Source organism: Mizuhopecten yessoensis, unplaced genomic scaffold (assembly GCF_002113885.1).
Source record: "Mizuhopecten yessoensis strain PY_sf001 unplaced genomic scaffold, ASM211388v2 scaffold1095, whole genome shotgun sequence".
Lineage (NCBI taxonomy): Eukaryota > Metazoa > Mollusca > Bivalvia > Pectinida > Pectinidae > Mizuhopecten > Mizuhopecten yessoensis.
In genome coordinates this window covers 153,613-179,377 of record NW_018403875.1, presented here as the reverse complement: position 1 = coordinate 179,377, position 25,765 = coordinate 153,613, and the positions used below count along the sequence as shown (strand labels likewise).

At 37.6% G+C, this 25,765-nt stretch overlaps 2 protein-coding genes across 2 annotated transcripts in view; one reads left to right on the top strand and one right to left on the bottom strand.

Moving 5' to 3' along the window:
- The window catches only part of LOC110457227 (BCL2/adenovirus E1B 19 kDa protein-interacting protein 3-like), a 28,039-nt gene extending 4,070 nt beyond the window's left edge, over positions 1-23,969 (bottom strand). The window contains exons 1-5 of the mRNA XM_021508405.1: positions 23,815-23,969; positions 18,021-18,174; positions 13,673-13,715; positions 8,701-8,771; positions 2,616-2,765 (exon numbers count right to left, since the gene is read on the bottom strand). Coding sequence (XP_021364080.1) covers positions 2,616-2,765; positions 8,701-8,771; positions 13,673-13,715; positions 18,021-18,174; positions 23,815-23,857 — 461 coding nt within the window. The 5' untranslated portion in view covers positions 23,858-23,969. The remainder of the gene's footprint in view (positions 1-2,615; positions 2,766-8,700; positions 8,772-13,672; positions 13,716-18,020; positions 18,175-23,814) is intronic.
- LOC110457234 lies at positions 23,969-25,086 on the top strand. Its single transcript, XM_021508417.1, has 2 exons — positions 23,969-24,099; positions 24,486-25,086. The coding sequence occupies exons 1-2, from the start codon at positions 23,969-23,971 to the stop codon at positions 25,084-25,086; spliced, it is 732 nt and encodes a 243-aa protein (XP_021364092.1).
- The last annotated feature ends 679 nt before the right edge of the window (positions 25,087-25,765 follow it).

Below are 25,765 nucleotides of genomic sequence, written 5' to 3'. Positions count from 1 at the left end.
GACCCCCCTTACAGGGAGGGGGTCTGTACCCTCCCCCTCCTCGCGCTACGCGCTCGGGCTGCTGCCTTTCGCAGCACACCGTTGACTATTGAGAAAAATTTCTCGGCCCCCCCTTTTAGGAAATCCTGGATCCGCCCCTGAATAGTGCTAACATTACTTCAACTCTCAAAATTCAAGAAGGCTGTCTGTCAATCATTTTGGTTTTTGCGATCAGTCCCAGAATTTGAAATGGGTAACTATATAATGGACCATGGAAACCTTCACATGAAATTGGAGAAAGATACCTTGTGCTTTGTGAGAAATAGCGCTAACATTAGAATTGTTTAAGGATGGACAGGCTTAATGACAGACAGATGGATTCCAGACACGGAGGAAGGTTGACTTAAATAGCCCACCATCTGATGGTGGTGGGCTAAAAAGACAATATAAAAGCTCTGTAGTTTCCTTTCTTATTTCAGACACATTTGATTTATGAAACTTGTTTCACTTTTTTTCTTTAAAGGGACATCACGGTGAAGTGTATTTTTCTTTTTTTTTTTTTCAAATACTACATAAACATATCAAGTGAGTCTAGATCTCCTTATGGAAAATAACGATAGGATTTGGCTGATATATATTTATGAATATATATATGATATATATTCATAAAAGTGAATAATTTTATGATATTTATCGGGATTTCTTCCTGTCTGACCAATGTTTTTTATCAAGGATTTCCCTCCATCAACGCATGCGCATAGCAGGCCAATTCATTGTAAACAAAATGTCCAGCCGTGGGAGGTGTTGGTGTGTGAAAACTGTTACAGCATTAGCTACGAAGCGAAAAGTTGCCAAATGGTCAAAAGATAGCGCAAAGATTACGTTACGAAATCATTATTGCAGTTGGGAAGTATTCAAAGGAGGAAATAACTGCCCTAGCAGTTTGTACGGTGCATGTTTTCTTCCGGATAGCCGGTATAAAGTTGAAATGGAATCGACAGAAATGCTGTTTACTTTATGATTAAATATCTAAAAATATTAACCTAGCTAGGATCTTTGTCTAAGTTGGAACACAGATGAACTTATTTTGTTATGTCAACGGGCATGTATTGGATAGAGTTTACTTTGTGTTTCTAAAAATTATACAGTAGCTTATGCGAAAGGAAGGGATAAGTGACTGGTAAGTTTGATTTTGCTATGAGGCCCTCCCAGGGATAACTGTTGTGATGGCCACGGCGTATTCTGTTCACACCTCTGTCGGTACTCGGAGTCAAATGAGATACGTGCACTATTAGATTTACATAATTTACAGTATTCCTAGGTTCAGTAAAATGGTATGATTTAATTATATTGCTGCAGTAAACGTTTTTCTTTATTTACATGCAAGATTTAAATATATCAAAATGACGGTTCAGGATGAATAACTGAGGAAGGAGAACCTACTTATAGTAAAAAGGATTGCATGACAAAAACACTTTTTAAATCGTAATGTTTCAACAGTTCATGTTTACATATGATGTTGACTTAGAATGTATGATCATGCAACAACTTTTTTTCTATAAATAATTAATTTCCGCTTCAGATAGAATCGGAATACGCATTGAAAACAGGCAAAAAAGTCATTTAATTGTTTATGTTGTAAAAATGGCGTGTGCTGCTGATAACTATACAGCTTCTGTTTCGGATGAAAGGAATTGATTAAAGACAAGAGATCCCAGAGGGATCTTGGCGCCCACCTTTGTACCATCTTCATTAGTTCTTTTTCAGTTTGATCTTTTCTCTTCTTTCCTCTAATCTGTTTGATCGAGACATGTTAGCAGTAAATGCACCTTGAGGTCACTTTTGATCTAAACTTAATACTGATGTGCATGAAAGCCAACCTCCAAAGTGAGTTTGTCATTTCACATATTTACTAGTACAGTACTTAATGTGAAAGAAATAGAATCGATCATTGCAATATGAGAAAGATCTGTTTTGTTCTTCTTTTAATCCATTTTGTTTTTATGATCAGTCTCAAAATATAACATGCACAAGGGATCAAGGGGAACCTACATTTAAAATTTGAGAAAGATCCCTCTAGTTCTTCCGGTGAAATAGTGGTAACAAACTTTCAATATCAAAATCCAAGATGGCTGCCTGTCGGCCATGTTGTTTATCCGATCAGTCTCAAAAGTTGCCCTGCACAGCTAAGGACCAAGGGGAACCTACATATTAAATTTGAGAAAGATTCCTCTGGTGCTTCTTGAGAAAAAGCGATAACAAAAACTTTCAATATCAAAATCCAAGATGGCTGCCTGTCAGCCATGTTGTTTATCCGATCAGTCTCAAAAATTGCTCTGCACAGCTAAGGACAAAGGGGAATCGTCACGTGCCATTATTGGCGTTATTTTTAACAGGGCTTTCCCGAACAATTCAAGTGGTCAAACTGGACATTTGGAACGGACTATGAATATGGGGATAGCAAGGTAGCATAAGTGAAAGTGCATACAACAGATGTATTCATTAAAAAAAAATATGGCTCTTCATGCGATGTCTCTTTGAGTTCACCATATAGGCTTGTAAAATGAAAATGTCTCCTTTTATAATCTTGTATGGTTATAGACACCTTAAGGAACATTTATAAGCAGTTGACTTACACTGCAGCCCCCAAGAAGAAGGAACAGGCATGTGTGAGGAGAAGTTGGGGTAGATTGTCAATGGTGAACACGCCGTTCTTCGTTACTCGAGTATTCCTGGCAGTCAGTTTGTCTCGACTAATGCGGTGTTTAAATCTTCCACTCCAATCACTGCAATTTGAGAAGTGAGTTATTACGGAAACAAATCAAAACATCTACAGTCAAACTTTCATGTTTTGAACTTTGTGGGACCATCAGGAAAATTTGGAAACATCTAGACTTTGACTTGTGAATTTTGAGATCTTGTTTATACTGAAATATTTGTACATGTATTTATACACTTGATTTTGCAAATTTAAGTGTTAAAATTATAGGTTTGATTTATAAGTTGTAATTTTCAGTGTTTTCATAAAGATCAGACCTTGATTATAATTCAAAACAGAAAAAACTTTGTCTCAAAAAGTTGACCTTATAATTTAATTATCAGTAGTATTATATAATGGAAATAACCAGGATTTTGCAAACAATTTGACACATCAGAAATTTGAATCTTTTAAGTTTCATATCTTATGGATTAATTGTAACCTTCAATTATACTTAAATGTACAGCGATATTCACACATACCATGGAAGGAGAATGTGACTGTCCCCAACCCTTTCCTACTTCTATCCCACACACACACATACATACCATGGAAGGAGAATGTGACTGTCCCCAACCCTTTCCTACTCCTATCCCACACACACATACATACCATGGAGGGAGAATGTGTGCATTCCCTACCCTTTGTTACTTCTATCCCACACACACACATACATACCATGGAGGGAGAATGTGACTGTCCCCAACCCTTTCCTACTCCTATCCCACACACATACATACCATGGAGGGAGAATGTGTGCATTCCCTACCCTTTGTTACTTCTATCCCACACACACACATACATACCATGGAAGGAGAATGTGACTGTCCCCAACCCTTTCCTACTTCTATCCCACACACACACATACATACCATGGAAGGAGAATGTGACTGTCCCCAACCCTTTCCTACTCCTATCCCACACACACATACATACCATGGAGGGAAAATGTGTGCATCCCCAACCCTTTGTTACTCCTATCCCACACACACACATACATACCATGGAAGGAGAATGTGACTGTCCCCAACCCTTTCCTACTCCTATCCCACACACACATACATACCATGGAGGGAAAATGTGTGCATCCCCAACCCTTTGTTACTCCTATCCCACACACACACATACATACCATGGAGGGAGAATGTGACTGTCCCCAACCCTTTCCTACTCCTATCCCACACACACATACATACCATGGAGGGAGAATGTGTGCATTCCCTACCCTTTGTTACTTCTATCCCACACACACACATACATACCATGGAGGGAGAATGTGTGCATTCCCAACCCTTTGTTACTTCTATCCCACACACACATATACATACCATGGAGGGAGAATGCGAGTGTCCCCAACCCTTAGTTACTCCTATCACACACACATACATTCCATGGAAGGACTATGTTAGTGTCTCAAACCCTTACTTACTCCTATCCAACACACACATACATATCCTGGAAGGAGTATATTAGGGTCCCAAACCCTTTGTTACTTCTTTCCCACACACATACATATCCTGGAAGGAGTAAATTAGTGTCCCAAACCCTTACTTACTCCTATCCAACACACACATACATATCCTGGAAGGAGTATATTAGTGTCCCAAACCCTTTGTTACTCCTATCCCACACTCATACATATCCTGGAAGGAGTATATTAGTGTCCCAAACCCTTACTTACTCCTATCCAACACACACATACATATTCTGGAAGGATAATATTAGTGTCCCAAACCCTTTGTTACTTCTATCTTATACACATACATATCCTTGAAGGATTATGTTAGTGTCCCCAACCCTTACATACTCCTATCCCACACACATACATATCCTGGAAGGAGTATAATATTGTCCCAAACCCGTTGTTACTTCTATCTTATACACATACATATCCTGGAAGGAGTATAATATTGTCCCAAACCCGTTGTTACTTCTATCTTATACACATACATATCCTTGAAGGATTATGTTACTGTCCCCAACCCTTACATACTCCTATCTCACACACATACATATCCTGGAAGGAGTATAATATTGTCCCAAACCCGTTGTTACTTCTATCTTATACACATACATATCCTGGAAGGAGTATATTAGTGTCCAAAACCCTTTGTTACTTCTATCTAATACACATACATATACTGGAAGGAGTATATAAGTGTCCCAAACCCTTTGTTACTCATATCTTATACACAAACATATCCTGGAAGGAATATATTAGTGTCCAAAACCCTTTGTTACTTCTATCTTATACACATACATATCCTGGAAGGATTATATTAGCGTCCCAAACTCTTTGTTACTTCTATCTTATACACTAACATATCCTGGAAGGAGTATATTAGTGTCCCAAACCCTTTGTTACTCATATCTTATACACATACATACCATGGAAGGATTATGTTAGTGTCCCAAACCCTTTGTAACTTCTATCCCACACACATACATATCTTGGAAGGAGTATAATATTGTCCCAAACCCTTTGTTACTTCTATCTTATACACATACATATCCTGGAAGGAGTATATTAGCGTCCCAAACTCTTTGTTACTTCTATCTTATACACTAACATATCCTGGAAGGAGTATATTAGTGTCCCAAACCCTTACATACTCCTATCCCACACACATACATATCCTGGAAGGAGTATATTAGTGTCCCAAACCCTTTGTTACTTCTATCTTTTACACAAACATATCCTGGAAGGAGTATTTTAGTGTCCCAAACCCTTTGTAACTTCTATCTTATACACATACATACCATGGAAGGATTATGTTAGTGTCCCAAACCCTTTGTTACTTCTATCCCACACACATACATATCCTGGAAGGAGTATATTAGTGTCCCAAACCCTTTGTTACTTCTATCCCACACACATACATATCCTGGAAGGAGTATATTAGTGTCCCAAACCCTTTGTTACTTCTATCCCACACACATACATATCCTGGAAGGAGTATATTAGTGTCCCAAACCCTTTGTTACTTCTATCCCACACACATACATATCCTGGAAGGAGTATATTAGTGTCCCAAACCCTTTGTTACTTCTATCCCACACACATACATATCCTGGAAGGAGTATATTAGTGTCCCAAACCCTTTGTTACTTCTATCCCACACACATACATATCCTGGAAGGAGTATATTAGTGTCCCAAACCCTTTGTTACTTCTATCCCACACACATACATATCCTGGAAGGAGTATATTAGTGTCCCAAACCCTTTGTTACTTCTATCCCACACACATACATATCCTGGAAGGAGTATATTAGTGTCCCAAACCCTTTGTTACTTCTATCCCACACACATACATATCCTGGAAGGAGTATATTAGTGTCCCAAACCCTTTGTTACTTCTATCCCACACACATACATATCCTGGAAGGAGTATATTAGTGTCCCAAACCCTTTGTTACTTCTATCCCACACACATACATATCCTGGAAGGAGTATATTAGTGTCCCAAACCCTTTGTTACTTCTATCTTATACACATACATACCATGGAAGGATTATGTTAGTGTCCCAAACCCTTTGTTACTTCTATCCCACACACATACATATCCTGGAAGGAGAATATTAGTGTCCCAAACCCTTTGTTACTTCTATCTTATACACATACATATCCTTGAAGGATTATGTTAGTGTCCCCAACCCTTACATACTCCTATCCCACACACATACATATCCTGGAAGGAGTATATTAGTGTCCCAAACCCTTTGTTACTTCTATCTTATACACATACATACCATGGAAGGATTATGTTAGTGTCCCAAACCCTTTGTTACTTCTATCCCACACACATACATATCCTGGAAGGAGTATATTAGTGTCCCAAACCCTTTGTTACTTCTATCTTATACACATACATACCATGGAAGGATTATGTTAGTGTCCCAAACCCTTTGTTACTTCTATCCCACACACATACATATCCTGGAAGGAGTATATTAGTGTCCCAAACCCTTTGTTACTTCTATCTTATACACATACATACCATGGAAGGATTATGTTAGTGTCCCAAACCCTTTGTTACTTCTATCCCACACACATACATATCCTGGAAGGAGTATATTAGTGTCCCAAACCCTTTGTTACTTCTATCTTATACACATACATACCATGGAAGGATTATGTTAGTGTCCCAAACCCTTTGTTACTTCTATCCCACACACATACATATCCTGGAAGGAGTATATTAGTGTCCCAAACCCTTTGTTACTTCTATCCTATACACATACATATCCTGGAAGGAGTATATTAGTGTCCCAAACCCTTTGTTACTTCTATCTTATACACATACATACCATGGAAGGATTATGTTAGTGTCCCAAACCCTTTGTTACTTCTATCCCACACACATACATATCCTGGAAGGAGTATATTAGTGTCCCAAACCCTTTATTACTCCTATCCCACACACATACATATCCTGGAAGGAGTATATTAGTGTCCAAAACCCTTTGTAACTTCTATCTTATACACATACATATCCTGGAAGGAGTATATTAGTGTCCCAAACCCTTTATTACTTCTATCCCACACACATACATACCATGGAAGGATTATGTTAGTGTCCCAAACCCTTTGTTACTTCTATCCCACACACATACATATCCTGGAAGGAGTATATTAGTGTCCCAAACCCTTTATTACTCCTATCCCACACACATACATATCCTGGAAGGAGTATATTAGTGTCCAAAACCCTTTGTTACTTCTATCTTATACACATACATATCCTGGAAGGAGTATATTAGTGTCCCAAACTCTTTGTTACTCCTATCCCACACACATTTACATATCCTGGAAGGAGTATATTAGTGTCCCCAACCCTTTGTTACTTCTATCCCACACACACTTAGATATCCTGGAAGGAGTATATTAGTGTCCCAAACCCTTTGTTACTTCTATCCCACACACTTTCATATCCTGGAAGGAGTATATTAGTGTCCCAAACCCTTTGTTACTTCTATCCCACACACACTTACATATCCTGGAAGGAGTATATTAGTGTCCCCAACCCTTTGTTACTTCTATCCCACACACACTTACATATCATGGAAGGAGTATATTAGTGTCCTAAACCCTTTGTTACTTTTATCCGACACACATACATACCATGGAAGGATTATGTTAGTGTCCCAAACCCTTCATTACTTCTATCCCACACCCTTTCATATCCTGGAAGGATTATGTTAGTGTCCCCAACCCTTTGTTAATTCTATCCCACACACACTTACATATCCTGGAAGCAGTATATTAGTGTCCCCAACCCTTTGTTAATTCTATCCCACACACTTTCATATCCTGGAAGGAGTATATTAGTGTCCCAAACCCTTTGTTACTTCTATCCTTTACACATACATATCCTGGAAGGAGTATATTAGTGTCCCAAACCCTTTGTTACTTCAATCTTATACACATACATATCCTGGAAGGATTATGTTAGTGTCCCAAACCCTTTGTTACTGCTATCCCACACACATACATATCCTGGAAGGAGCGTATTAGTGCCCCAAACCCTTCATTACTTCTATCCCACACACATACATATCCTCGAAGGAGTATATTAGTGTCCCAAACCCTTTGTCACTTCTATCCTTTACACATACATATCCTGGAAGGAGTATATTAGTGTCCCAAACTCTTTGTTACTTCTATCCCACACACATACATATCCTGGAAGGAGTGTATTAGTGTCCCAAACCCTTCATTACTTCTATCCCACACACATACATATCCTGGAAGGAGTATATTAGTGTCCCAAACTCTTTGTTACTTCTATCCCACACACATACATATCCTGGGAGAATTATGTCAGTGTCTCAAACCCTTTGTTACTCCTTTCTTATACACTAACATATCCTGGAGGGAAAATGTGAGCATCCCTAACCTTTGTTACTCCTATATCCCACACACATACATATCCTGAACGGAGAACGTAAGTGTTCACATACCTTGGAGGGTGAGCCTCGGGTCTACTAGACCAATCCCAGATCCAGTCTGTTCCTGGGTCTCTGTCTGCGTCCTACAAGTCATACAACCTTGTTAGTATACACATGTAGCATCAAAATCATCTGGAAGCAAAAAGCAATTGTGAACCTGTCTATTATAATATATTCATATGCTTTTGTCAAATAGAGGCCCAGGGGCCTTAAAACAGCTCACATGCTGTATTTTTTTTTATATGAAACAGAAAAATAGGTTTCAAAAACATATTTCAGAAACTTGCTGTGCAGTTGTTAATTTAGCACTGTATGCTTTTTGAACATTGATGATCAAATTTGTACCCGGTAATAATCCTACTGCATCAATGAATATATGTTCAATAACTGCGGTCATCTCAAAATGCAAGCACAAAAGCATAATCCATCTGATAATAAACATGCATGAAGAAAATTAGTTTTTTTCATGATTAATAGAATCTTCCCCTACCTTGAGAGTGACAGAGAAAGCTCCAACCCTAGGGATGATATTCTTGTTTATCTTACCCGAGGCTTAGCCGAATGTCAAGACTGCATCCTGAAAGTCAGAGATTTTTCTGTCACATCCTCAAGGTAGGGGAAGATTGTTTTTATCCCATCCTGTTTCACTCACAAATCCGCTGACAAGCAATGATTGCATGAAATATAAGCGTTTTTTGCATGTTTTCCCAGCAAATGCAGAGTTTTTTTCCATGGTCTACTATAGCTACTCGTTGATGTGATGTCAATGCATTGATGATGTACATGTGACATCATACTATTGTTCTGACTTAGATCCTGCCATTCTGCACGAGTCTTTCTCCCCCTAGGGGGTGACAAGCTGGTCTTTTCTGTCTTAAAAGGAAAACACACCTGTGTAGGGTGGGACAAATACACAAGTATATCCCCTTCGAAAAAGCTGGGTCTCCTTGGGTTAATGCTTCGACACTTCGCCCAGTAAAAGATGTGCATTGATTAGGTTGCCTTACAAGCATCATATATCGGGAATTTCTCTTTAGCTAAGTGGTAGAGCATTGGGCTGGAGAGCCTAGGGTCGCAGGTTCAAGCCCCAGCGATGGGACTATATTTATCAATATTCCTCGCCCTACTAAAATAGCACTACAATACTGCAAGCAGTCAGGGGCTGGGTAACATATGTTTACCCAATCCACTCCTAAGTGGATGGTACTAAAATGGGGTCATAAAGGTGACTCATGATCAGCTGCTAGCCCGGGCCCCCTTCTCTGTTCAGTGATTCACCTTCTCTCCTTACCCAAATGGATTCCTGACTTTTCCATTGTTCTCCCTTTCAAGCTTATTCCAGTTTTCCCAGTCTATGATGTTGTGTGTTAGAGTGGGACCGAATAGGTAAACATGTTACCCATCTCCTTGTTGTATAAGAGTACTAATGAGGGAAATTAGGTCTCTATGATTTTTGGCAGCTAACTTTACTGATTCGGCCCACTGTGGCTTTGTGAGTTGTTTTCTGCAATTTAGACTTGAGACACCAGTCATTTACACTCTTTGCTTGACAAAGGAAACAGACGTATTCAAAAGCTGGCAAAAGATTCAATTGCTGTTTGTGTTCAAAACAAACTAAGTCTTTATTATTCATACCATACTGATGAACCTTATTCCAAATATTAGGTAAAGGACATTTATTTGAGGAAATTGTATAGCGCTCCATCCCAGTTAACTACTGGTCAAATATCATATTACCCTGGGACTCGATCATGGCCATGGTTAGAAGTTCTTAAAAAGGTATTTAATACACTTTAACCCTGTGCCCTTGAAAAAAAGTCCCTGTCATTTATTTGAGGAAACTTAATAGCAATTCGTCTAGGCATGATACTGGCCAAATATCATCACTCTGGCATTTTGGTTATTCAGAAGAAGTCCTTTAATTTTTTTATTTTTTTTTATATATTTGACCGCTGCGCCCTTGAAAGCAGGTGATGGCCATTTATTGCCAAAAGTTTATAAAATGTAGCACTCAATCCCAGTTTAATAAGCTACTGAACAAATATCATCACCATGGCCTTTTGGTTATTCAGAAGAAGCCATTTAAATGATTATTTACATATTTGATCCCATGTGCCCTTGAAAGTAAGTCAATGTCATTTATTTGAGGAAACATAAAGCACTCCATCCCAGGTACTTACTGGCTAAATAGCAGGACCTTGGGTCTTTCATTATTCTAGAAGAACTTCTTCAATCATCAATGACAGACAACATATGCTGACCCATACCATAAGCTCACTGGCAGCTGGTGCCAGGTGAGCTGTAACCAAATAACCTCTGTGATCTAAAGGTCAAGGTTAATGACCCTTTAATTGTACAAGTAAGCAGAAAAGTCTGCCTTATACATTTGAACAATATGTAAGTTGTGCCCTCGAAGATTTCAAGATATTTTATTATTTCTGCGACCTTTTTCATTTTAACAACCTTTATATGTCAAACATTTGAACTGTAGGCCTCTTCATTATTCAGATTGAAAAGGAGTTATCTAAATATATTAGTAAATATAGCCAATGACCTTATATTTAAGTAATGGTCATTTCTGTTCCCAAATTTGTAACAACCCATTAATATTCCATCAAGGTAAGCTATGACTTTAAATATCTTTCCTACTAAAAACAGCTGTGACTGGTAGAAATCATACTCAAAGGATTTAAGGTCATAGGAGTGTATTGATAAACAGAAATAGGAAATGCATCACTAGTTGAAAATCCAATGTAGGGAGACAGTATCACAGTTTCCGCATATTCTGATGTTTAATATTAAGCTGATAAATATTGCATGTTTATTATTGACAGAACAGTGTGTTGTTTCAATATTAAAGTATTTCAAAGCAATCCAGGCATTAATTCAGTTGTTTTTTATCAATGAGTCACATGTGTCCATTTTTCTGTACTTCAGGAACCCGGCTACCTATTTCACTACTGTGAAGTTTTTCAAGAAAGATAACTCTTTACATGCAATTACTATACGTACATGGTTTTATTATAAAATGTCAATTTTTAAATGTTTATAGATAATTAATTTTACACAATTTCAGCATTTATTAAATTGATATACATTAATGCAATACTAATCTATGTCAGTATCATTTTTATTGACATTATTTTGCCTAAAATTGTGTCTTTCATTTTTTTTTCAAAACTCACTCCTTTTTACATAAATTTTCATTTCAAATCCTTTAAATTCTGACAACCTATATTTTTTTTGTGGCAGNATAAAATGTGAGAGGCTATTACAAACAATTAAATCTGGCAACCTTTACTGCAAATATCAAAAAGGGGATTTTTGATGCCAAATGGTAATCTGACCAACCTGAAAGCAGAAGCAATAATCGTTGAGCAGTAAACAATTGCAGAAGGCAACACAAAGACGTCTGATTGAAATAATGAATCACCACCAAATTTCAGGTTGTATAGAGTAATGAATGATTCCCTCTAACAGATATTGAATTGGCAGAGATTAAAAAAAGACTACAAAAAAATTCAAGGCTTACTTATGGGAAAAAGACAACCAACAGATTTTGAACGAGAGGCCCAATATTAAGTCCCTAGGGCCCCTCAGACCCAGGGGTCAGCCCTTCAACTGGTGCAATTTTGAATCCTCAACCAAGGAAGAATGTTCCAAACCCAATATGGTTGATATCCATCACTTTGTTCCAGAGAAGTCACTTTTAGCAATATGGCAAAACCCCTTTTTGGCCCATTCCTTCAGCCCAAAGAGGAGTCACACCCTCCATTTATACAAAAGTGAATTTCTCTTCCCCAAGGATGTTCTAGACTAAATCTAGTTCAAATCCCTCCATTCATACAGAGGGAGAAGGATTATAAATGATTTACCTAAATTCCCCCTAATAGGGCCCCGCCCCTCAGCCCTAAGGGGGCAATACTTTCCATTTATACACAATGGAGTCCCCTTTACCAAGGATGCTCTATACACTAGTGATGGGCAATCAATTTAAAATCATAAAAGATTATCGTAATTAGTAAACTGATCGATGATCGTTTGCATAATCGGATATAATTTTATGTGATAGAATACCCAAATTAAGTGAGAACACTACTTATAATACATCACTAGACAGTGTTATACTATACATTAGGTTTCGTTCTTTAATAACGGATGAATTTCAACCAATTTTTATGCAGTTTTGTCAATCACATAGTAACAAGAGCACCGCAAACGGATGCATAATATGCCCGTCTGACCCTATCCAATTTTTATGTTTGTTTGATATTTAAAGTACCTGGTAGCCAATGTCATGTCTATGTGATAAAAATGCTTGCACTGATGCTTTTGTTACGAAGAGTGACTGTCATCACTGTAATGTTCACATTAATGTAATTGGTTCTTTGCTAAAGTACTGCCTAATGGGAATTATTTTCACAAATTAAATCCATATTGTTCTTGTTAGACCCTACATGAACATCCATTCCAAATATTATGACAATAACACATGATCAGACTGAACTGTACACCACTGAAGAAACTTGCACCAAAACTTTAACTGAGAAATTGTGCGAGAAAAGGTAAGTCCCAAACACGTCCAAAATTTCCAAAAATAGAAATTATTTTCCCAAATTAAATCCCACATGCACATCCATCCCAAAAACTAGAACAATAACACATGATCTGACTGAACTGTGCGCCACTGAAGAAACTTGCACCAAACCTTTAACCGGACGAACGAACGTAGACGCTATACCATAATACACCCGTCGAAATTTTGACAGGCGTATAAAAACCATAAGGATATAGGACTTTCAATGCATAGTTTCCATTGAAAACATTTAACACTTTGATTTCAATGATGAACCAATAATATCGATTATGGAATTTGTTATCAATAATCGTAATTGGAAAGGGCAAACCGATCTTCAGGGCTAAAAACTGAAAGTAAATAATTTGTATTAAGTCCCTGTGAAGAAAATTAATCGGCAATAATTACCTGCATCACCAGCTCATTATTAGGACTGTGCGGGCTCTTTGGGCTGAAAAAAACAACAACATTTTATTAGTTGTTTCCATTAATTATGGTTTTAACTGGGTACACTTATAAACACATTGGTGTTTACGTGTACGTATAGGCTTTTTTGAACTTTCAAGAAAGAAGCAACTGCATGCCCATCTATAGCATTGTAGGATTGGCAGCATGAATATGTCTTCTGTATCCTTTTTTTACTATAAATTTTATTTTCAAAGGGCAGATATCACATTATGTTAAACAGCTTAAGACTCTTTTCAATATGATAATTCAGGTTGAAGGTTTATTCCATTTAGATAAACACGGTATTGCCATATTTTAAACTTTAAATCCTTATAATTATCTGCCTTCCAAAATGGTTCTGGAATATTTATTGTGCATCCTAATTAAATATAAGTATTACACACTTTTGCAGATAACAGGAATTGTTTAGAATGAAATAAAAGTATGGGTAAGATTATTTACATACTACTTTATGACTTGGGCCTATATCGCTTACCTGGATAATAAACAAGGCAACCATGGAAAATGATTCTTATAACATATAACAACTATTACAAAATATTGGCTCTGTCTCTCAGCAACATCCGTCCCTCAATTAGGTCTCTTTCTGCCCCCTAAAAGTAACCCTCTATTTATACAAAATTTAATAATTTATTACTGTGTTCTCCCTATTGGGCCCTGCCCCTTTGTCCCCAGGGGTCAGGAGACACATTCTTCCTTGATATTGGGTCCCCCTTGCCCAAGGGTGCTCCATTGCCAGATTTGGACAAAATCCCTCTAATGGTACATAAACAGAAAAAGAAGGATTTTGAATATTTAAACCTCACATTCCCCTATTGGGCCCTGCCCCTCTGCACCCAGAGGGGCCATACCCTCCGTTTATTTTAGATAAAATCCCTCCAATAGTACAGAAGAAGAATTTTGAAGATCTCAACCTCAATTTCCCCTATTGGGCCCCGCGACCCTGCAACAAGAGGGGCCACACCTTCCATATAAACAAAACCAAAAGTCTCCTTTGCCAAAGGATGCTCCATGCCAAATCAGGAAAGTATCTCTCCAATAGTACAGAAGAAGAAGGATTTAAAAGATGTAAACCTCAAGTTCTCCTATTGGGCACCGTCCCTTTGCACCCAGAGGGGCCCCACCCTTAAGTTTATATAAAATTACGTCCCCTTTGCCAAAGGATTCTCCATACCAAATTTGGATAAAATCTCTCCAATAGTACAGAAGTAGAAGGATTTTGAAGATTTAATTAAACCTCTAATTCCCCTATTGGACCCTGCCCCTGAGTAGTGCACCCAGTGAGGCCACACCCTCCAATTATTCGAAATTAAAAAAGTCTCCTTTGCCAAAGGATGCTCCATCCCAAATAAGGATAAAATCCCTCCAATGGTGACATCTACTGAGGACTTCTGAGTAATACCAATTTGAATGACTTCAATATATCATTTGCACAAATACTAAGTTTTTAGCATAGGAATTGTCATTTTGGGTACAAAACCACACTAAGATCTTCTTTAGTTTCTTTGAAGGTATAGCACAACACTCCTTATATCTTTTCTTCTCATATAAAATAGTATCAAAGGCCCCAAAAACATCAGGTTGTAATATAATTTGCTAACTGGAATCTACTACATTGTAGTGGGTGATCTGTGCCTCAAATGACTTGACATACCCTGCACAACTTAAGTAAGGGATTCTGTGCATGCATACACTGATGAAAATATCGCAAAAGTATAGAAATACTTTGTACATTTGGAAATATTTTCTTAATCATCATTTCATTGTTATAATTTTGATAACGGTATTGATAAACGATGACAAGTGTTCCAACAGACTCTAACCAAAGTACTGAAGGTGTAGAAATGTCCATACATAATAAAATATTTTATGAAGAAGAACAAACACAGTCATGATCAGTTAAGAGGCTGGTGAAACACCATTTAAAATGGTTGAAACTGCATATCACATCTATGACCAAGTGTTAACAAAGCGTAGCTGAATTGAGTCATTTCGGTACATATCTAACAACTATTGTACATATGTTTCCAGTGTAGCCGAAATCAACATCGATTTTATGGACAACTCGTACACATTTTACATTTTACACCTTTGTGTGCATATGCTTCATTGGTCATTTGTCTGATGAAGATGACAGTGTACATATCGTACTAGTCATGGAAACGTCACATAGAAAATTGTATTGGTTGTGTTAAAAGAACTTCTCATAATAATAATAATTAATACTGATGTGTATGAAAGCCAACCTTCAAAGCGACTTTGTCATTTCACATATTTACAAGTACAGTACTTAATGTGAAAGAAATAGAATCGATCATTGCAATATGAGAAAGATCTGTTTAGTTCTTCCTTTAGCAATTTTGCTTTTATGAACAGTCTCAAAATATAACATGCACAAAGAGGGATCAATTGCAAGGGGAACCTACATATCAAATTTGAGAAATATCCCTCATGCCCAAATAATTTTGGGAAGAAATATTTCCACAGCATTAACACAATGATTCAGCACATTTAAATTACATATAACATGACAATGTTTGTAATATGTAAAACAGAATAAAACATTATATTTTTAATTCTTCAACCATAGTTAAAACCTGACATGATCCACTCCATTCAGATCTTCCCAAAAAGAAATACACAAAACTCACACCTCAAAGAAGACACCCTGGCAGTATTAATATAGAAAATCAGAAAAAAAAAATCATCACATTTTTTAAATCACCGACAGTGCAATTCAAATCGAAGTAGTGACAACTGAAAAATGTACTGCCCCCCAGTAAATGTGGAAGGGACTATAATTTCTTTCATTCATTAATTTTTCGACAGTCGCCCAAACTATTTTTGTTGGGCCAGTGACTACCTCACTTTCGACAACTTTTGGTCGCTTGAACAGGGGTTTACCCGCCATAGGCGAGCAGGCGACCGCCCATTTCAAGCACTGCTGCACAACAAGGGAACAAGGGGAACCTACATATAAAATTTGAGAAAGATCCCTCCCAAACTTTCACTGTCAAAATCAAAGATGCCAGCCTGTCGGCCATGTTGTTTATCCGATCAGTCTCAGAAGTTGCCCTGCACAGCTAGGGACAAAGGGGAACCTACACATAAAATTTGAGAAAGATCCCTCTGGTACTTCTTGAGAAATACAGATAACAAGAATTGTTTAAGGACGGACGACGAATGACGGACAATGGACGGCGGACGGACCACGGACGCAGGGTGATTTGAATAGCCAACCATCAGATGATGGTGGGCTTAAAAGTAGTTCCGGCTAGTAGGTAAATACAACATTCCGTATCGCACATATGCAATACAGAACGCTGTTTTTCATGGTCTGAAAATTGCTTGAATAATTACTATAACAAGATTCAACAAGTATGTGATAAAATAGATGACATGACAGCAAAGGGGAAATAACAAGCGACGGAAAGCGATCAGAATATAGTTCATCTCTGGCAGGGTTTGTAGGACATAGTGTAACCTTTCCCTAGCAAAGGATTCTTTACTGTTAATCCCACGGTGTGTTTCAACTGTTCAGCCAAGGGTTTGTAGGCTATGAGTTACTTTTCCATGGCAGATTTCTTTTTACTGTTAGTCCCATGGTGCGTGTGATATGAGGATTCTTAACTGATGAACAAGTTTGTAGGTTAAAATTAAAGTTACCTTTCCCTGGCAGAGAATTTTTCTCAAAAGGAAACATGCACAACAAGAGACCAAGGAGAACCTTCATAATATTAATGCATTTGAGAAAGATCCCTCCTGTTCCTTCTGTGAGAAACGGAGATAACAAACCTTCGTTATCAAAGTCCAAGATATGGTCACTTGCCAGCTATTTTGGGTGTTTTTTCCCCGATCAGTCTCAAAAATAAACATCCATTATAGATAAGAGAGCAAAGAGAACTTACATATAATGTTTGAGAAAGATACCTCCAGCACTTTCTGAGAAATATCAAACCTTAACTGTTAAAATCCAATTTGGTCTGAAAAGTAAACATACACAACAAAATAAAGTACCAAGGAGAACATGAATATCAAATTTGAGAAAGATCATTCCAGTAATTTCTGAGAAATAGCGACAACAAGAAGTGTTTAAGGACCGACCACAGATGCAGGGCAATTTGAATAGTCCACCATCTGATGGTGGCGGGCTAAACATAACAATTGGGAAGGAAATTGTCAGGAATAATCTGCAAATTTTGAGAATTAGGCATAAATATGAAACAATTCCAATTTGGAATGATCATCCCGAAAAAGTACTGCTCAGCATTTGTAGGCAATGAGTTACCTTTCCCTGGCAGAGGATTCTTTACTGTTGGCACGTGATGGTGTGCGTGATTCCTTCTGTGCATCTATGAGCAGTTTCTCCAGGTTTCCATTGTATATAGACTGGGGCACCAGGGGATCCTGTGGACCAGAGGTATTCAGCTCAACCCAGGAGTCTGAAATAAAAACATTACATGTTCCTTTTGTTATGTAAAACTCATGATCAACCCCCTAGCTGGGAAGTCAAATCTCTTTGATTCCCATGTCCCTAACTTGTCAAAGGATGTTTAATTATAGCAAATGTGGTTGAGGTCTTGGGTGGGAACTTAATTAATTTTTACCTCTTACCTTTATGGTTATCTGTACTGTTTCTATGGTATCAGCCAGCTAGTCCCCAGGAGTAGGGGGGAACAACTTCAGTGCAGTCATCGTGTGATGACTCTTTTGTTAAATCAATATGGTTAAATTGTAACGTCATAGCTATTAGCTTTTTTTTTAAATTAACAAAATAGTGCGGTGGGGGACACAGCATCATTGATATTTTGTTTTAGGTTGATTTTACTGTGGATACCAATAAGGTATAAGAGTTCACATTCGTCAGTGACTTTTTTACCTTGTTTGACAGGGGCCTGTGCCTTGGGAAAATACCACACACAAAAAGCATGATTTTTTGGGAAATAATGTGATTTTTGCATTGATTTTAAAACAATACAGCAGATATTGTCTTAAGGAAGGGGCCTTTATAGCTCAGGCCCGAGTTTCACCTTTAACAAGAGGCACTTGGGCCTGTATTGCTCACTTGGCTTATTTGAGCAATTATGGGGAAATTATGTTCCCAATAAAAGTAATTTTGGAAATATTTCCCTGTATTGAGTCTCCTTGGCTTTAAATATGTTTATTTTGACTTACCTTGGGAAAAATTTGAAACACAAATCTAACTTGTTTGGCCTCAGTTATTTTTCACTCTACCATATTATATTGCAGCAGTCAGGAACATACCTGACACTTGCTATATATGACTTAGCCGTTAGCTATCTAGGCATCCAGGGAATGTCACAGCCTTTTATATTAACACATAAATCCTGTATATAACTGTTCTGTTTCTAGATATATTTTCACTGGCATTTTTAGAAAGAAAGCATCACACACTTTTCATATACATGTGATGTCAAATTTGTACAATTTGTTTCTGTACATATATTTTTTCTGGGTCATAGAGTACCAGGACTTATATTATGACTCCAGGACTTATATGCTTTTCCATTGGACTCAAAAGGCCCACACTATATCTCTTAGTAATTGGAATTTTGAAAAAAAGATGGCCAGGCCTAGGTTCACCTTTTAAAAAAATCCACAAAAATGACTGATTTTACATCATGTGAAAATTATTTTTAAAACATCATTGAAAATAAAGATTCTTCTAAAAGATCTCGACAGAATATACTTTTTGCTTCAGGATACTAATAAGGAAATGTCAAAATGTTCTTAATGATTTTGTACTTGTTATAATATATATATACTGCAGCTGCAGGTAGCCACACAAACTTGTGCACGTGCAGATCGACAATCAGGTATATGTCTATGAACATATCTATAAGACTTTAAATGCAAGAGATCAATGCATATGTACTACGTACATGTACATCAAACTGGCTTCCCCGATCGGTATCATGAAGTTATCCGGATGGTTTGGAGAAAAATTAAGTACGGTAAGCTAGATTTTAAGACTGAGTTTTAACAATAAGAAATATGATGATTAAAGACAAAAGATCAATATATCACAATAGCAGAGACATATATTACAGAGATTGCATGGCAACTCAAGCAGATTTTCGCAAAAACATGCATGATCAGCGGAAATTAGATACGCAGCGAGACTTGGTTGCAGCTTTAAATTACTGAGTGTTTGTTTTGACAGCTATATATATATATTAGCACACGTCAATGCAGAATGATTCTGGTGACAATGGTCTGGGCCCGTATTCATGAAACCAATCTCATGCTCTAAGCATGGATTTTGTGCTCAAGCCTAATTTCTTGTTTACGTTTTAAATTTATAAACAAGCCTTATTTCGTCAATGATTTGGTAAAAAAATGAAAAGACTTTATTTTCAATGTTTACATTTGACTTTTTGATCATTTGACATGAATTAATAGAGTTTCAAGAAAGTTGGTTGAGCACAAAATCCGTGCTTGAGCATGAGAACGGTTTCTTGAATATGGGCCCAGGTCAGTGTACATGTGTTTCCTGTGAGGATTTGTCACATATCCTAGACATATATATAGACATTTTTTTTTAAAATGTAATAATGAACAAGAAAGGAGTAGGTATTGTCATGAAAATAACCCTCACACATCAAAGTCTTAACTTGTTTATTCTGCAAACACTGTATTTTCAGAGCTAAGTTATTAAACTTTGCAAGTATTGCAACATCCTGATATTGCAGAACTGGCTAGAAATACTAAATATCTTAAGAAGGTCTTGAAATTAAATAATGAACAATAAAGGAGTATGTATTTTCCTGTGGCATAAGAAAAAAATACCCCTCACACATCAAAGTTGCCATCTTAACTTGTTTCTTCTGAAAACACTCTACTTTTAGAGAGACATTATATTACACAATTAATTATGGACTTTCGTGCTGGTGAACATGATGTGATATGAACCTGAAAAAGTGATATTGACCAAGGCGAAGCCAAGTTTAATATCACTTTTTCAGGTTCATATCACATCATATTTACCAGCACAAAAGCCCATAACGGTTTTATTGTATGCTTCAACAATAAAATAAAACAAAACAAAACAAAACTCAAGGTTCTGATTTTTTTAGGCGAGCCTCCGTGTAAAATTTAGCCAACAATTCAGCATCGTAGCTTTTGAAGACATCGTTGAGGTTGTTCTTCTTAAGATAATATAAGCATGGAGGACATGCACTGCTTGTTTGGTGGCCTTTTTTATGTTAACAGCATCGTTATCCTCGAGTAGTTTTTGGAATTTTTCAGATTTAACATGGAGAAACGTTCACCAGCAGCCATCTTCTGTTGTCGTCTGACAGATCGCGTTCCGGTCTAACTGCGCAAGTGCTACGACATGTTGCGGGGAATTTCCGTATAGGCTATACACTGTATTTAGGCTATACACTGTATTTAGGCTATATACTGTATTTAGGCTATACACTGTATTAAGGCTATACACTGTATATAGGCTATACACTGTATATAGGCTATACACTGTATTTAGACTATACACTGTATTTAGGCTATACACTGTATTTAGGCTATACACTGTATTTAGGCTATACACTGTATTTAGGCCATACACTGTATTTACCAGTTAACCAGTCTACATGTATAGGATCCGTCAAATGTGCTTGTGAGAAATTTTCAAGCATACAATAAATATATAATTATCAAACTTTAGTGTAACATGCTCATATTGCAAAGCTGGCTAGAAATACTTAATTCTGAAGACGTTTTGGAAATTAAATAATGAACAAGAAAGGCTGGAGTACATATTTTCATGGGCATAAGAAAAAAAATACCCCACACACATCAAAGTCTGAACTTGTTTACTCTGAAAACACTGTAATTTCAGAGCTAAATTAGTAAAATTTACAAGTATTGTAACATATGTTCATATTAAGAAGCTGACTAGAAATACTAACAAATAATAATTATAAATAGCTGAAGATGTTTTTGAAATTGTCTAAAGAATGGAAATGGAGTATGTGTTCTCCTGAAGTCAGAATCATTTCTGATATGTTAACATATGTAGCAATAATCTTTCATGCATTGACAATTTTTTGATTTTAGTTTTCCAAACTCATTTATTCGAGCTAACATTCAATGGAGCACTCCCCAAAAAAAGGCATGGAAATCTCAGCTAGCTACTCATGGTTTAAATATAATCATACTGACGTGGATTTTAGATGTTTTCTCACAGCATTATTATTATCCAATATGGCACAGGTGAAGCGTGACTTGCTTAGGTCCGGAAATTCTCTAGACTCGATCATTATATATGTACTAATTCAATTGGAACATTGCGTGTAAGTCCGAACAGATAGCGTTATGCCATATGATTACCGTGACCAATCGTAAGGCAAAGAGCAAATTGCCTATCTGTAATTTATGTCTCTGACAATAGCAAGATATTCAAATTTATACCAAAAGGATTGATGATCACACAGTACCACACATAATGTAACCATTTTTATGTAATACTGTGATCTTGTCGTTACATGGACACAGTTTTAACTTAAATCTAAAATGTATATTTGATTATGCTGCGAAAGATATGTATAGTTAATAATACCTGCTTCACCATTATATCATTACGTTACATATATATGTCCCCAAAAAATGTCAGGTAGCAGAAGTATATATACATCTGTATGGTGGCATATTTCTGCCATCCACTTGCGACTTACGAGTTACGTATGTCGACATAATTATTGAAAGATGTCGACATAATCTGAGAATATGTCGACATAATCTGAGAATATGTCGACATAATCTGAGAAGATGTCGACATAACTGTTAAATTATGTCGACATATTATCACATTTGCCGAGATAATTTTGCCGAGATAATTATCTCGTAAGTGGGTAACTCGGCTTTTTATCGTGTTAATGCTCGGGTGTGACATCGACTTGCCACTTACGACTTGCCACTTACGACTTATTTATGTCGACATCCTAGTAGATTATTGCCGACTTACCAAAACGAGGCTTGTGCACGAGGACCGCGAAGGTGGGCTGATGGTGACTGAACAGTGGTGACTATACTGGTGAGTAACTTGGTAAAATCAATGTAAATATGGGAAATCAAAGATATGGATATTACAGTAGGTTACTATGATGTACAGAGTTTATCAATCAAAGAGGGATTTTACATAAATAAGTCGTAAGTGGCAAGTCGTAAGTCGATGTCACACCCGAGCATTAACACGATAAAAAGCCGAGTTACCCACTTACGAGATAATTATCTCGGCAAAATTATCTCGGCAAATGTGATAATATGTCGACATAATTTAAAAGTTATGTCGACATTTTCTCAGATTATGTCGACATCTTCTCAGATTATGTCGACATCTTTCAATAATTATGTCGACATACGTAACTCGTAAGTCGCAAGTGGATGGCAGAAATATGCCACCATACATCTGGGTATACTTACGTACATTTCATGTTTTTGGGGTGTTTTGGGGTCTTTTTGGATAAATCGTGCCACCCCCTTTTTATTTTAAACAAATGCATCTATAAAGCTGTCAGTAACACAACTTACTTTAATACTTATACAGAAATCAATTTTCATTATTAGTATTTGTTTAAATCGCCAATAAAATAACAGATCTAATCATGTATATAAAGTAGACCAACTGACAAAACCTGGACATCAATGATCTGTTGAATACTGATAAAAAAATGTAATTCTATGGAAATTAAATTTGTACACTAATATGTTATGTACAAAACTACAACGTTTTGACGGATTCAGGGATTGCATACCTACTAGTGCTGCCGCATACATCTGACAGTTATGAGTTGATAGATAGCATTGTGTTTTTAGTGTCTACTGTACATGTACTATATTTTATTACACCAGAGCTTTTAGCAACAACTTTTCTAAAAACAAACGCCATCACACAACTTGGACTATTGATCCCCTCTCTATGAGATGTAAGCTGTACGCGAAAACAATGAACCCAACCCTGACCGACTTTCGATGATAATTTTAACGCCAAATCTTCCACATTCACTCTCTACAAATCGACGCAATCGCTTCTTTCATACTGCTAAGAATGAAGTTCATACCGTGAAGATCCTCTGACACATCGGCTCGTTGTGTTGAAGCCATCAATTGACGTTTTCTGCTGGCTCGGAGATTTGGCGCAGTTACTTTTCCGCTGTCACGATACTTTGTTGATATTTTGCTTATTTACCTGCTACGTCATCAGATGTTGGTCACATGTTCAGTCGCGGCGCCATCATATCAATAGTAATAAAGGGCGACTACTCCGATTCGAGAGCGTTAAGGATCCCCTCCCATTCTTTTGTGTCACGGTGTGGAACACGTCTGTTTATCACACCCGATTCTAAGTAAGTTTCGTCCATTTCTGATAGAGGATCTTTTGTGATAAACCCGAGCTTCAACGTCACAAAAGCACATTAAAATGTAGATATACTATACATTTCAGCAGAGACGTATAAATACACAATGTATTATACGTCTCTGATTTCAGCAACTGAAGCAATCCACTTTGAATTCTGTCAATATTTAAAGTATCAATATGAAAAGGCAAAGCCTAAAAAGAGCGTAGCTTTTGTTAATCTCTGATATTTACTTATTCGGATCAGATAAGCTTTATGTAAAGTCGGCGAGTTGATGAATAACAATAAAAACACAAGCTCTAAATGAGATTTTAAGACATCATTCCATCCAAATTGACCTCCGTGAAACCAAATCAGCTACCATGGGTTGGCAGACCAGAACGCCGCCTCATAAAGAGGAAACATCGCCTCTACAACAAGGCTAGGAAAAGTGGAAAGGATGCTGACTGGCGTGCGTACAGAGTCCACAAAAGAGAAACCCAAAAGGCTCTCCGAACCGCAGAATGGTCCCACTTAGAGCGTACATTGCAGGCAGGAATTGAGCAGAAAAACAACAAACCCTTCTGGCGATACATCAAGGCCAGGAAGCAGGACAACATCGGAATTGCTCCACTAAAAGAGGGTAACAAACTACTCAGTACAGACAAGGCAGAGGCCCTAAATCGACAGTTTCAGTCGGTGTTCACAAAGGATCCCCCCAATCCGGATCTTCCACCTCTCACCACACCCAAGTATCCAATTATGAGGAACCTCATTATAGATGAGAAGGGAGTTGAAAAGTTGATCCGCGAAATCAAAGTCAGTAAGGCTAGCGGTCCAGACAACCTTCCAAATCGTGTCCTTCAACGGTTCTCAATCGAACTTGCCCCGGCAATGACCCATATATCCCAACAATCGATTCTGACCGGTGAACTCCCTGATGACTGGAGGAATGCCAACATCACTCCACTCTTTAAGACGGGTAACCGCCATTAACCCAGCAACTACAGGCCAGTGTCGCTCACGTGTGTGTGTTGTAAACTGGTTGAGCATATTATCTGCCGCCACCTCAGGAACCATCTCGAGGAATACAACATACTGACACATCTACAACATGGCTTCAGGTCAGGACACTCCTGTGAATCCCAGCTGCTGATTACCACCTATGACATCACCAGCATGTACGACAGGAAGCTACAAGTGGACACTGCGATCCTGGATTTCAGTAAGGCCTTCGACAAGGTTCCCCATTCAAAACTCCTGTATAAACTAGAGAATTTTGGTGTGAACCCCGACGTCCTACAATGGATCAAGACCTTCCTGACATCACGGACCCAACGAGTACTTGTAGACGGCAGCCATTCAACACGAGTGAAGGTAGATTCAGGGGTTCCCCAGGTGACGGTCCTGGGACCAATACTCTTCCTCTGCCACATCAATGACTTGCCAGACTGCGTAACATCTACTGTACGTCTATTCGCTGATAATTGTCTGCTATACCGTCCAATTCGATGCCTCCAAGACCATCTGGACTTTCAAAAAGACAACAAGTCCTTGGAAGAATGGGCAACGAAATGGGGTATGTCTTTCAACGCGTCTAAATGTTATATCCTGAGAACATCAAGATCCAAGTCGCCTAGTGCCTACGACTACCAACTGTCGGGCCAATTACTCA